General features: G+C 41.1%; 1 protein-coding gene across 14 annotated transcripts in view; it reads left to right on the forward strand.

Moving 5' to 3' along the window:
* dmd (dystrophin) overlaps positions 1 to 6,410 on the forward strand; it is a 1,591,310-nt gene extending 1,584,900 nt beyond the window's left edge. For 13 of the 14 annotated variants that reach the window (XM_067992781.1, XM_067992785.1, XM_067992782.1 and 10 more), the window contains one exon: positions 4,845 to 6,410. In XM_067992781.1, coding sequence (XP_067848882.1) covers positions 4,845 to 4,942 — 98 coding nt within the window. In that variant the 3' untranslated portion in view covers positions 4,943 to 6,410. Of the gene's footprint in view, positions 1 to 1,367; positions 1,400 to 4,844 lie in introns of all 14 variants that reach the window. The other variant, XM_067992786.1, reaches the window with a different exon arrangement.
* The last annotated feature ends 8,021 nt before the right edge of the window (positions 6,411 to 14,431 follow it).

Raw genomic sequence — 14,431 nt, forward strand, 5'->3', positions numbered from 1 at the left:
CCTCCCTGCTCCTATATTCTATCCCTCGGCTAATAAAGGAAAGTATTCCATATGCCTTCTTAACCACCTTATCTACCTGTTCTGCTACGATGTGGAGATGCCGGTGATGGACTGGGGTTGACAATTGTAAACAATTTTACAACACCAAGTTATAGTCCAACAAATTTATTTTAAATTCCACAAGCTTTCGGAGGCTTCCTCTTTCGTCAGGTGAACAGTGTGGAAATGAAATTTTCGAATTCTTCGCATTTGAAAATCACAGAACAATGCAGTAATCACCAGGCATTGTTCTGTGATTTTCAAATGCGAAGAATTCGAAAATTTCATTTCCACACTGTTCACCTGACGAAGGAGGAAGCCTCCGAAAGCTTGTGGAATTTAAAATAAATTTGTTGGACTATAACTTGGTGTTGTAAAATTGTTTACAATTGTTCTGCTACCTTCAGGGATCTGTGGACATACACTCCAAGGTCCTTCACTCCCTCTACCCCTTTCAGTACCCTCCCATTTATTGTGAATTTGCTTGCCTTGTTTGCCCTCCCCAAATGCATTACCTCACACTTCTCCGGATTGAATTCCATTTGCCACTTTTCTGCCCACATGACCAGCCCATTGATATCCTTCTGCGGTCTACAGCTTTCCTGCTCACTTCTTCCTGTTTAAAGTCATTAACAGGCAGGGTGTGCAATGTTTCCAGTTATGGATTTAACACACTCTGATATATTCACATGATGACTCTTGATGGGGTATGGAATAGTATTGATGCAGGTTTTGCATAAGTCCCCTTGAAAGAGTCTCTCACTGCGCCAATGCAAAGACGACGTCTGTTGGTGAGGAGTCAAATTGAGAGAATGTGAGGGAAATCAGTATCCATAAAAACAGTTGTGCTGCAATAAATGTATTGAGTGCCCTACAGTAGCAGTTGTTGTTATAAGTGTTAATTGGTTTAGTTGGTAGCTGGGTGAGAAGCTTGCGAGCTCAAGCTCTGCCTGGAGAGATCTGCACCGTACCCAACACTGACATCTTAGTGCAGTGCTAAGGAGGTGCCAAGATACTGGGAAACGCTGTCCTTGAAGATGAGAATACATAACCTTAACTGTGTGTCCTGGTGAATGATAGATACCAAATCGCACTCAATATCAATGAGCTTTCCAGTATTCCCCACAGAAAGCTCAAATTAATATATTTCTGTCCCCTAATGACGGCACTCGATCTGAAACAATGTCAAACTGTCTGTCTTCATTCTCATATTCAGTTGTTTGCATGAAAGTGTTAAACTCTCAGTGTAAATGTAGAACAGTACATTCATCTACAGTGTTGTTTCTTTTTTTTTCCTTTCCTTTCATCTTTTCTACCTATCACTAAAGGGAGGGATGCCCCTGGAAAGCAAGTGAAAGAGGTTGGTGAGACATACTCACTGGCAGAGCAATGCTGCTTAGACATGCCTGCTTCTTCCATTTGTTACTGGCATATGCAGTAGATGTGTATTTATGTGCATTTCACACTTGTCAGTCTTCACTACTAATTGAGTATAGGTCTGTACTGTTAGTCCACTGGTGCAGCTATTCAGCTTTTAAAATATGCTTCCTATATAACAGCAACTAATCAGAGGCTCTCCGAACATGCTTCCTTTTTATACTTGTGTGATATAATATAAAGGATTCTACCTCTGACACCCCGGGTTTCAAGCTTATGTGGATCTTGCAGTGTTCATTTTTTTAAATTCATAAGAAAAAAAGATCAATAGTAAACAAAATTAACTTTTAGGAGAAATGAATATTTATCCATGGCTGACTGCTAACGTGTTGGGAGAGATGAATATTTATCCATGGCCTACTGCTAACATGTTGGGAGAGATGTAAATTTGCCATGTTGGGAAGCCAGAGCTATAAAATTGGGTGATTGTAGTTAATAGTTGTTATGCATCACCTACCCAGACGCTTGCTGTTTCACACCATATTGTAGCGTTGCCTCACATGGCAGTAAAGATCTCGTGAGAAACAGAAAAACATATACCTGGTATTATGCATTGACAAGATGTTTCCTCTTGCTGGCAAAAATCACAAGTAAAATGAATTCTAGTAAAGTGACTCATCAGACAATGCAAAACAATTTTAAATTTGGCATTCATAATTCTGATTTTGAAGAGCTGTAAATGCCAGCATAGAAAACTAGCAAATGCTGACCAACAGCTTCAAAATAGCTCACGTAGCCCCAAAAAGTTTGACAACTCCAAAATGGCCTAGATTATAAGCCGACAACATGTAACTATTTGTTTTCACAAGAGCTTTGTAGCTCCAGGTGTAGGCGTACCCAACATTCCTTCACTTGCATTGGAGAAAACAAAACAGAAGTAGATGAAAGCCTGAAGGGAGAGGTACAAATGTGAGGGCACAACATCAATAATACATTTCAATGGTGAGTGGTTGGGGGTCTGGGCCTTGGTTCCCAGAAAACATTGAGTATTAAATAGCTTTTACTGGCCGGCATTCACCTTAAAAAATCACAACCAGTAAACCCACACTGTGTACATTTTCATTCATGTGATGTCAGACGTATCAGAAATAATGTAAAGTAATGTTAAAAATGATATTCACAAAAAACAGAAGTATTCATACTTAGTAGAATTGACAGGACAAGTGTGTCCTTTATACTGAAACTGTCCTTGATGTGCTTAAAGCTCATGGTGAAGGCCCACCTACATTCATGTAATTAAACAAATCTTTAACATTTGTTTTGGTGCTTGATTAATTCTCTTTATGTACAACAATAAAATCACAGTAAACCGTTTGGACTAATTGATATGTGAAATTTTCACTCTAATGACAAATTGCAAATCTAAGCAGGGGAAACAGTTACATATCAGTGAGGTTTAGAACCTCCCTTCAACCATTACTGCCAAGTGAAGCAGCCACAAGTATCAGCACCAGAATATTCTAACGCTTGCTTCCTGTTTGTTGTTCGGAGTACCCAGTGTTAGCGAAAGAAAAAAATCTATCTTTTGATTATTTAAAATTGCATCTTCTCTGTACTATATTTCCACAGCTGCTAAATGTTCACTTGCAAAGCTTTCTGTTTTTAATGTGAAATTTGATTTATTTCCTAATATTTCTTTCATTGAAAAAAAACATGAGACTCAGCATTTACTTCAAGAAAAAGAATATAAATGGTTATTTCATAAGTCACTTTGTTATATAATATATTTATATATGTATAAATAAAGGGTGAAATTCCTTCTTTCAATTATGCGAAAAGAAAAGTGGGTGCGAATATAAAAAGTTTTCAGTAAATTTTCGACAGCAGGATTTCTCCTCTAATTTTATGATTGTCGTGCTTTCAACATTAAAAAGTCCACATCAGTGTACATGAGCTACTTAACTTTAAGTACCATAACATTCGGATGGAACACTTGACAAAAATTATGTTTAAAACACAAGAAGATAAACTTGATTCAAACTGCAACCAAGTCATTTGGCATTTGCACCAAGAGCATAATTGGCAAAATCTTTACGTTATGAAGCTTGTAAAACTTTGGAGCAGAAACACTGGCACTTACTGTTATGGTATATAATGGTCACTTATTGTAATTGCTACCTTTGCAGCTCTTAGCAGAAATGGACTAATCTTGTAATGATTAAGTCAATTGGGAGTGTCACAAGGAACAGTTTATTTGAATACAACACTGGTTGCTCCTTGTGTAGCTTTGCAGAGCGAAAGAAGATAGGATTTTCATTGTTGACCTGTACTGGCCACATTCTTAACAGTCAAATATCAAATCGGTTTCAGCTATTGATAACTCACCAAGCCTTTTGCAGGGTTTTAACAGAGTAAGATGGAATACTGTAAGCACCAGTTACTGTTTGAGTTATAGCTAAAAGTTATTCATTTTTAAACCAGCTCTGTGTATATTGAAGATGTAACAAGTTTTGTTAGACAACTCATACAGGTACGCCCTCATGCACTTACTTTCCAGAAGGATTACTGGATAACAAATCAGAAATGGGAACCCAGAATATGTTTCCTTCCCTAATTCAGGGGCACTGAGGCCAGATGTAGCATCGCTAATGGTGACGAGTTCAACCGTAGCACCACTAATGGCACATCAGCTGATATTAGTTAACTTGGATAAGGGAACTGAACCTGGGGCTTTCTTGGTCTGTAGGCTGAGAACCACACAAGGGAGTGGATTTACCCACTAAGCCATCGAGGAGCTTACAAATGAGCAACTTAATTAGAGGGAAAGATTATAGAGAGGTACCTGGAACTGGCCTGTTGAGACTTGTGTTGGAATGCATTTTACTCAGCTTTGATTTTTGATCAATAGAATCATAGCCATAATAGGTCACCAAAAGAAAAACTACCTTTTATTTCAAATTATCTCTGAGTTAATGTCTTTTAGCTAATTCTCATCAATTTGAAGTTAAAAATCATGATGTCATCTCTTGCCTTCTCAAGTACAGGTCACCATGCACCATTACAGTTGATCTTTGATTATTCACAACACATGTCTCCAGTCAAGTCATATGACAGATGGAGGGGGAAATGTAAAAGTGAACTTTAACGCCACCGTAGCCATGTACATACACCAAAAATAAAAACTATTGGATGAATTAATTTTTATTTGTCATCCCTTGAATTTACTTCTTTGTGGAAAACATCATGATTTCTAACAGATTTATAAAATTCTCATTCATCTGCTTCCCTCTTGCTCAGTTCGATGCTATGGAATCATAATCCGCTCATCCATTCCCTGCACTCCAAGGGGTGTGATGTGAGGAGCAACTGCTGCAAGGCCTGTCCGAAGTGACCCTCATAATCCTCTCTGGTTTCTTTACCTTCTGCAGGTAACAATGTAGGCAGCCTCTTCCATATGGTGGACGACCTGGGCCGAGCAATGGAAACCTTAGTGACGGTCATGACCGACGACGAGACAGCAGAGTAACCAGATGTGCTTTATCACAACATTGGCTTCAGATGTCAAGCATGGTTTTTATATGTTCATACAAAATATAAATGGATTGGACCGTACAGGTTTACAAGTTAAAAAAAAAGAATACATCTATTTTTTTGTGAAAGGTAGTGGTAATATACTGTAGATTTCAGTAGTTTCCTAAGTCTGTTATTGTTTTGTTAACAACGGCAGGTTTTACAGCTCTATGCAATTGTACAAAAGAATAGAATGAAAACATATAAAAATCTTGGTAGCTACATACCTTGCCATTTCTTTGTATGGAACGTGTTTCGGATTGTTAAATTTGTAACAATTATGAAGATTGTTCACTAAAAGGGTGCTTTCTAACAAAATATACATAATTTTATTGTTTATAAACCCCCATCCCCAAAACAAGACAATTTTGAAATTGTAAGAGGTAATGCATTTGTCTTTGCAACATTACAGCTCTAATCAAATAAGAAAAATTTTTCATGATCAGTGTTATTCTTATTTTTTTTCTTCTTAATCAGTAAAATATTGTAGCACATAGCAGTACCAAAACTCTTTATCTGACATTCATTCACAAATCTCAGTTTTTTTTTAATGAAATGCCAGGAATGAATCGCTGCATCTCCCAGGAAACCACGATCACTCAAGCATAACAATCACACATTGGAGAGCTCTTATTTGTTAGGCATTAGATACCTTTATCTACAAAATCAGCCATTTACTACCATGTTATTTCTACCTCATTTTTTTTGTTTTTGGATAAATTTTACCACAGATTTAGTTGTAATTCAAAACAAAAATTCTTAAATGTAAAAGTTAGATCTATAAAATCTTCCATTAGCCTTCTCAAATTAAATCTCACAAATAGTCTCTCCACAATCAGACAAAAGTTTCGAGAGCACATGTGGCTGTTTGCAGTTACATTATCTTTCTAAGGCAACCTCGAAACAACTTTTTTAAGGCGTCATCAGTTTTCTAATCCATTCAAATAAGGTACAAACTAAGGGTTAGTTTACTACAGACATTGCTGCTGAAGTAGGTATTTGCTTGCAGCAACTGTGTTCTCAGTTGTGATTTCATTAAATAGAATATTAGTTTTTTGGGGTGAGTCAGAAAAAAACAGATGCAAAATATGAATTACTGTTACCTTAAAAATATCATGAGAAACATTTGAGTTCACTTTGTATGACCTGAATGTATTTGACTATGGAAGTAATCAGTATAACTTGGTGCATAAATATCACTATGGCATGTTATGTCATTTTAACCAGTATTGTTTGTTATTCAAATATCATCATAATATATTGCATTATGCATTATGTTAACATCTTCAATACATATACTAATTGTTTTGTAAAGTATATTTTCCTGCATAATCACCACATATCAAGTTCCACACAATATATGCCTTACTATTGTATTATATATTGCTTTACTGTGTATACAAATAAAGCACGCAGTTATATTACTTACATTGGTTCTTTATTTGCATGTTGTAGCGCAAAGTATGCTATTTGGTTTCAATCTTAACAGCCTTCTACTTAGCAGTACAGTTTTTAACATCTATTGATTAGATTATGGTGAATAGTGCTACTTTGTAAGGTGCTAATTTCTCCACTTATCCATTCTTCCGCTTCAGGCAGATCTTGATTGGGCTCATGACTGGCAAATGATGTTTTAAGTTGGAAAAGTATAGTGTCATGAATGTGGGCAGGGTGAATGCGGAACATACATACACCATTCAGGGAAAAGCATTAAAGCAGGTAGAGAAAGACATCTGGTCATTTTAATGCATAGATCTCTAAAGGTTCGTGAGTAATGCCATGAAGTGATAGCGAGAGCAAATAGGATGTTGGGGTGCATTTATAGGACAATTGACTATAAGGCAATAGTTAGGAGAACAGACAAGCGTTGCTGCGGCTGCAGACATGATTCCAGGATGGTATGTTGCCTCCCTGATGCTAGGCTCAAGGATGTCACTGAGCGACTGCAGAACATTCTGTGGGGGGAGGGTGAACAACCAGAGGTCGTGTTCCATTTCGGTACCAGCGACATAGGTGGAAAGAGGGATGAGGTCCCGCAGGCAGATTTTAGAGAGCTAGGAAAGAAATTAATAAGCCGGACCTCAAAGGTAGTAATCTCCGGATTACTCCCGGTGCCACGCGCTAGTGAGTACAGAGATAGGAGGATAGTACAGGTGAATGTGTGGCTGGAGAGATGGAGCAGGAGGGAGTGCTTCAGGTTCCTGAGGCATTGGGACTGGCTCTAGGGGAGGTTGGACCTGTACAAGCCGGACAGGTTACACCTCAACAGGGCCGGAGCCAATATTGTCACGGGGAGGTTTGCTAGTGCTGTTGGCGAGGGTTTAAACTAGCTTGGCAGGGGAATATGGGATACTGGGCATAGATTCAGAAGGGAGAAAAGCAAAGTTTGAAATGGAAGGCAGAAAATTAGTAAGCGAGTTTGGAAGGTAGAGGAAAGAAAGGCTAGAAAATAGACAACAAAGGAGTTCGGCAGAACTTAATGGTATATACTTCAATACAAGGAGTCCAGTGAATAAGGCAGATGAGCTGAGAGCACAGATAGACACATGGAAGTATGATATCATAGATATTACTGAAACATGGCTTAAAGAGGGGCAGGAATGGCAGCTGAACATTCCTGGATGCAGGATTTTCAGACGAGATAGCAAGGGGGATAAAAAAGGAGGGAGGGTCTGAATATTGGTTAAAGAAACAATTACAGCTGTGAGGAGGGATGATATGTTAAAAGGATTATCAAATGAGGCCATATGGGTTGAACTGAAGAACAAAAAAGGGGCAATCAGACTGCTGGGAGTGTACAATAGATCCCCAAATAGTCAGAGGGAGAGAGAAGAGCAAATATGTAGGCAAATTTCTGAGAATGAAGCTGGGCAGGCGAAGGAGGGATCAGTGGGAGAGCATTTTGGTGGTAGTGATCATAATTCAGTTAAATTTAGCATAGTTATGGAAGAGGACAAAGATAGACCAGGAGTAAAAGTTCTCAATGGGGAAAGGCCAATTTTACTGAGCTGAAATGTGATTTCGCAAAAGTGGACTGGAAACAGCTACTTGAAGGTAAATCATTGTCACAGTAGTGGGAATCATTCAAGGAGGAGATAATGAAGGTTCAGAGCAAATATGTTCCCACAAAGTAAAAGGGTGGGGCTCCCAAATCTAGAGCCCCCTGGATGTCAAGGAGTATACAGGGTAGGATAAGGCAAAAAAGGGAAGCTTGTATCAGATACCGAGAGCTCAAACTGCAGAAAGCTTAGAGGAGTATAGAAAGTGCAGGGATGTAATTAAAAAGGAAATTAGGAAAGCAAAGAGAGGGCATGAAAAAATTTAGCAAGTAAAATCAAGGAAAACCCAAAAATGTTTTATAAATACATAAAGAGCAAGAGGATAATTAAGGAAAGAGTAGGACCTATTAGAGACCAAAAAGGTAACCTGTGTGTGGAGGTGGGAGACGTGGGTATGGCTCTTAATGAATACTTTGTGTCTGTCTTCACAAAAGAGGGGGACGATGCAGACATTGTGGTTGAGGAGGAGTGTGAAATATTGGATGGGATAAACATAGAGAGGAACTATTAAGGGGTTTAGCATCTTTGAAAGTAGATAAATCACCAGGCCTGGATAAAATGTATCCCAAAGCTGTTAAGAGAAGCAAGGGAGGAAATAGTGGAGGCTCTGACCATCATTTTCCAATCCTCCCTGGCTACAGGCGTGGTGCTGGACTGCTAACGTTGTACCGTTGTTTAAAAAGGGAGAAAGGGATAGACCGAATAGTTACAGGCCAGTCAGCCTAACCTCGATGGTGGGCAAATTATTGGAAAAAAATCTGAGGGACAGTATTAATCATTATTTAGAAAGGTACAGATTAATCGAGGACAGTCAGCACGGATTTGTTAAGGGAAGGTCGTGTCTGACTAACATGATTGAATTTTTTGAGGAGGTAACAAGGAGGGTCAATGAGGGTAGCGCGTTTGATGTCATCTACATGGATTTTAGCAAGGCTTTTGACAAGCTCCTACTTGGCAGACTGGTCAGAAAAGCAAAAGACCATGGGATTCAAGGAAAAGTGGCAAGTTGGATCCAAAATTGGCTCAGTGACAGGAAGTAAAGGGTAATGGTTGACGGGTGTTTTTGTGACTGGAAGGCTGTTCCCAGTGGGGTTCCACAGGGCTCAGTACCAGGTCTCTTGCTTTTTGTGGTATACATTAATGATTTAGACTTAAATGTAGGAGGCATGGTTGAGAAGCTTGCAGATGATACAAAAATTGGCCGTGTGGTTGATAGTGAGGAAGAAAGCTGCAGGAAGATACCAATGGACTGGTCAGGTGGGCAGAAAAGTGGCAAATGGAATTCAATCCGATGAAGTGTGAGGTAATGCATTTTTTTTTATTTGTTCATGGGATGTGGGCGTTGCTGGCGAGGTCAGCATTTATTGTCCATCCCGAATTGCCCTTGAGAAGGTGGTGGTGAGCCGCCTTCTTGAACCGCTGCAGTCCACGTGGTGAAGGTTCTCCCACAGTGCTGTTGGGGAGTTCCAGGATTTTGACCCAGCGATGATGAAGGAACGGCGATATATTTTCAAGTCGGGATGGTGTGTGACTTGGAAGGGGACGTGCAGGTGGTGTTGTTCCCATGTGCCTGCTGCTGTTGGCCTTCTAGGTGGTACAGGTCGCGGGTTTGGGAGGTGCTGTCGAAGAAGCCTTGGCGAGTTGCTGCAGTGCATCCTGTGGATGGTACACACTGCAGCCACTGTGCACCGGTGGTGAAGTGAGTGAATGTTTAGAGTGGTGGATGGGGTGCCAATCAAGCGGGCTGCTTTGTCCTGGATGGTTTCGAGCTTCTTGAGTGTTGTTGGAGCTGTACTCATCCAGGCAAGTGGAAAGTATTCCATCACACTCCTGACCTGTGCCTTGTAGATGGAAAGGTTTTGGGGAGTCAGGAGGTGAGTCACTCGCCGCAGAATACCCAGCCTCTGGCCTGCTCTTGTAGCCACAGTATTTATATGGCTGGTCCAGTTAAGTTTCTGGTCAATGGTGACCCCCAGGATGTTGATGGTGGGGGATTCGGCGATGGTAATGCCATTGAATGTCAAGCGGAGGTGGTTAGACACTCTGTTATTGGAGATAGTCATTGCCTGGCACTTGTCTGGCGCGAATGTTACTTGCCATTTATCAGCCCAAGCCTGGATGTTGTCCAGGTCTTGCTGTATGCGGGCACGGGCTGCTTCATTATCTGAAGGGTTGCGAATGGAACTGAACACTGTGCAATCATCAGTGAACATCCCCATTTCTAACCTTATGATGGAGGGAAGGTCATTGATGAAGCAGCTGAAGATGGTTGGGCCTAGGACACTGCCCTGAGGAACTCCTGCGGCAATTTGGGGAGGGCAAACAAGGCAAGGGAATACACAATAAATGGGAGGATACTGAAAAGTGTAGAGGAACAGAGGAACCTTGGAGTGCATGCCCACAGATCCCTGAAGGGAGCAGGATAGGTAGATAAGGTGGTTAAGAAGGCATTCGGGATACTTTCCTTTATTAGCCGAGGTATAGAATATAAGAGCAGGGAGGTTATGCTAGAACTGTATAAAACAACATTTAGGCCACAGCTAGAGTACTGCATACAGTTCTGGTCACCACATTTCAGGAAACGTGATTGCACGAGAGAGGGTACAGAGGAGATTTACGAGGACGTTGCCAGGGCTGGAGAATTTTAGCTATGAGGAAAGATTGGATAGGCTGTGGTTGTTTTCTTTGGAACAGAGGAGGCTGAGGGGAGATTTAATTGAGGTGTATAAAATTATGAGGGGCCTAGATAGAGTGGATAGGAAGGATGTATTTCCATTAGCAGAGAGGTCAATAACCAGGGGGCATAGATTTAAAGTAATTGATGGAAGGATCAGAGGGGAGTTGAGGAGAATTCTTTTCACCGAGAGGGTGGTGGGAGTCTGGAACTCACTGCCTGAAAGGGTGGTAGAGGCAGAAACCCTCATCGCATTTAAAAAGTACATGGATATGCACCTGAAGTGCCGTATAACCAACAAGGCTATGGACCAAGAGCTGGAAAGTGGGATAAGGCTGGATAGCTCTTTTTCAGCCGGCACAGACACGATGGGCCTTCTTCAGTGCTGTAAATTTCTGTGATTCTATGAAGCCAAAGCATACTATTTTGTCCTTTAACAAGACCTTGGTCAGGCCTTAGAATACTGTATCCTATTTTGACCTCTTCACATGGTGGGTGATATTGAGGCTTTGGAAGGGGTGCAGAGAAGGTACACTAGTTTAAAGCACCTTAATTATCAGATAGCCTAAAAGAGCTGGGTCTCTACACTTTAGAGAAGCGTAGAAATAGGGGTGATTTGATCGAGGTTTATAAGATGATGAAGGGAATAGATTGTGTTCAAGTTGACAGTTTGTTCCAATTAAATAGGTTATGGAGGACCAGGAGTCACAATTTTAAGTTGTATAAGGCCAGACCGAGGTTAGATGTCAGGAGGTGGTTCTTTACTCAGAATAGTGGAACTGCGGAACAGGCTCCCGGCTTGTGCGGTGGACACTGATTCGTTAAATTCCTTAAAGTGAGAGCTGGACCTGTTTTTGGCTGGGGCAGAGATCACCTCGTACGAAAGGTAGGTAATGAATTATCTGGACCAGAGTGACCTCCTGGACTAATTTCAATCACCAAAGGGAGAGGAATTTCCCAGATTTTTTTCCCCAAAATTAGCCTGTTTCTTTTTTCTGGTCTTTCACCTCTCCCAGGAGATCACATGGTTTTGGGTGGGATGGGGAGTGTATATATTGTGAGACAGTATGGATAGACCAGAAAGTCTTTTCCTGTTCGTATATGGCTGCAATATTTACCATGGCTGTGATCAACCCATGAACTGCTGCTTTCTTACTAGTTTGCTATTAATTAAGTAGATAGATGTTTAAACCAGATCTCTTTCATGAGTAAGAAGTTAAACTACTTTTGTATGAAACTTGCTCATTTGTGCAAACTTGGTTGTTTAATATATTTAGGATGATTTTTTAAGCTGGTTAATTTTCTAAATAATACTTATTGATAGGTTAATGTTCAATTATAGAAAGGAAGAACACTGGGATACAGAAAAAAAGCAAGATCGAAGAAGCTGACTGCATTGACCTATGTGAGTTTTTTTACTTGTGTGTTAATATGATTGGCCAAATTTGAGAGGGTTTTGCAGCAATGGCACACTCTTGGGTCAGGATAGGTGATGGAGCAGACGAGTGTGCCCTTACCCTAACTACACAGGAACATATGAGAGGCCATTTACCCCAACAAGCCCTATTTGAATGATCCTCAAACCCAGCTGTCCTCACTTCTCACCATATCCCTTATCCCTCTTCCCTCCGTCTGCCTGTACCCAGTTCCATTGTGTGCTTCAATGTCTTCCCTGGCAACTCAATCCTTATATCTATTATCTTATTTATATTAAATAGTTCTGCCTGAATTCCCAACTTACTCTTGATTTGCAGCTCTTAAGTTTTGAAATATTTGTCAGTGCGAACAATTTGTCTGGATCAAATCTCGCAAGCGCCTTCATGATATTGAAAATTTCTATTTAGTTGCCGTGAAGTCTCCTCTTCTCCTATAAGAACAAGCCTAACTTCATTTATTCTTAATTCATAAATTAGATCCGGAAAGCCTGGTATTGTGGTTGCCCTGTGTACAAATACCACAGTATTTAGGCTCGAAGCAGCACTTGGTGTATTGGTTGACTGAATTACTCTCTTCTGTCAGCTCAGCATCAGCCACTTGGCATAGTCAGGGGTAATTCCAGGCAAGATATTTGGCCACTGACTAAGCTTGTTTCATAAAGTGGAAACTTCATTAAGCTGCTGCTGGAGCAGCATTTTGTTTCTAAGAAAATTGAGCTAATACCACAGCCAAATCGCTGATAAAAGTTCCCGGCATTTAAAGACAAATTCACTTTTTCTTATTAACTACTTGTGGCTGATATTTTTCAAAAGTTTGATTAATCGGTTGTTTGCAGTGGGGGGGGGGGGGCGGGGGGATGTGGGGAAGAGTGGGGAAAGTAACATATACACCCTTTGCAAATAGAAAATTTACCTCCCTTGTGATGCTGTATACAAATGGGTCTACTTAATAATTTCTGCCCCATTTCATAACTTTCAAATCAACCAAAATGGTCACAACTTTTAATCTCAAGTAAATGCAGTTCTGAAAAGAATTCCGTGATGAGATAAGTGAAGGTTGGTCGTTTACTTTGATTCTGAATGTACATACGATAGACTGGAGGATAAGGTGAGTTTATTAGCAGGAATTTAAAGAGAACCATTATGACCTAACAGGATGATTTTCCTGGGTCTGTGCCCATAGGGACTGGATCGCCTGGACACAATGAATATCGGAAAATCAGGTGTGTTGAAACTCACGCCTGTCCGGGAACATGCCTGATCTTTCTTCATTCATTTAAGTGGCACAAAATCGGGTGGGTTCCTTTACAGTTGTGAGCTCCAACCTACCCAGATTTTCCGATATTATTCCGATCCAGTGCACTTGGTCTCAGGAAAATCGCCCCTTAAAAGTTTGAAAGGCTCTTTTAAAAAGAACGACTTACTCCACCTACTGTCTCAGCGGGGTGGGGTGGGGGGAACGATTGAGCCTGTGCACAAACAACAGTGAGATTGTAAATATATTTCTAAACTTAGTGATTTTACTGCACTTAGTGCCGAAGGAAATCTCTACCCACAGGGATTGAAAGCTCAGGGCCCTTCTGCAACACCTTGGCCCTAAGTCCAGCAGGAGTGCGGCAGAAATGCTGGAAGTTAGGCTGGGACCAGATTTGTTTCGAGATACCAGCCCTCCGACCAGTTTCCAGGAGGCGTAGTTTGGGACGGAGCCTCCACCCATTCCAAACAAGAATACCAGCATAAGAGGGGTGTGGCTCCGGAAGGGGCCTGTTAGGCCTGCGGTTTCCACACTCCCAGCCTGGCAGATATAGATGCGTCATTGTGCCAAGTGAAAACCAGCATACTGCCCCGTCAAACAGCAAATGTGAGCCCACCTGTGGTCCAGGACTGGGACTTGGTCTGGATCCCAAAGATTATTGAATTTCTTGAAGGATTTATCAGCCGTCCTGTAAAGGGGAAGAGGCAGACGAGGGAGGAGGGGACAGTGCATGCATTATGGAGATGTTTCTGGAGAGAGGACCTCGGCAAACTCCCCCGCTTCCTCTTTTTTTTATTCGTTCATGGGATGTGGACGTTGCTGGCAAGGCCAGCATTTATTGCCCATCCCTAATTGCCCTTGAGAAGGTGGTGGTGAGCCGCCTTCTTGAACCGCTGCAGTCCACGTGGTGAAGGTTCTCCCACAGTGCTGTGAGGTAGGGAGTTCCAGGATTTTGACACAGCGATATATTTCCAAGTCGGGATGGTGTGTGACTTGGAGGGGAACGTGCAGGTGGTGTTGT

Source organism: Heptranchias perlo, chromosome 11 (genome assembly GCF_035084215.1).
Source record: "Heptranchias perlo isolate sHepPer1 chromosome 11, sHepPer1.hap1, whole genome shotgun sequence".
In the NCBI taxonomy this organism is placed as follows: Eukaryota; Metazoa; Chordata; class Chondrichthyes; order Hexanchiformes; family Hexanchidae; genus Heptranchias; species Heptranchias perlo.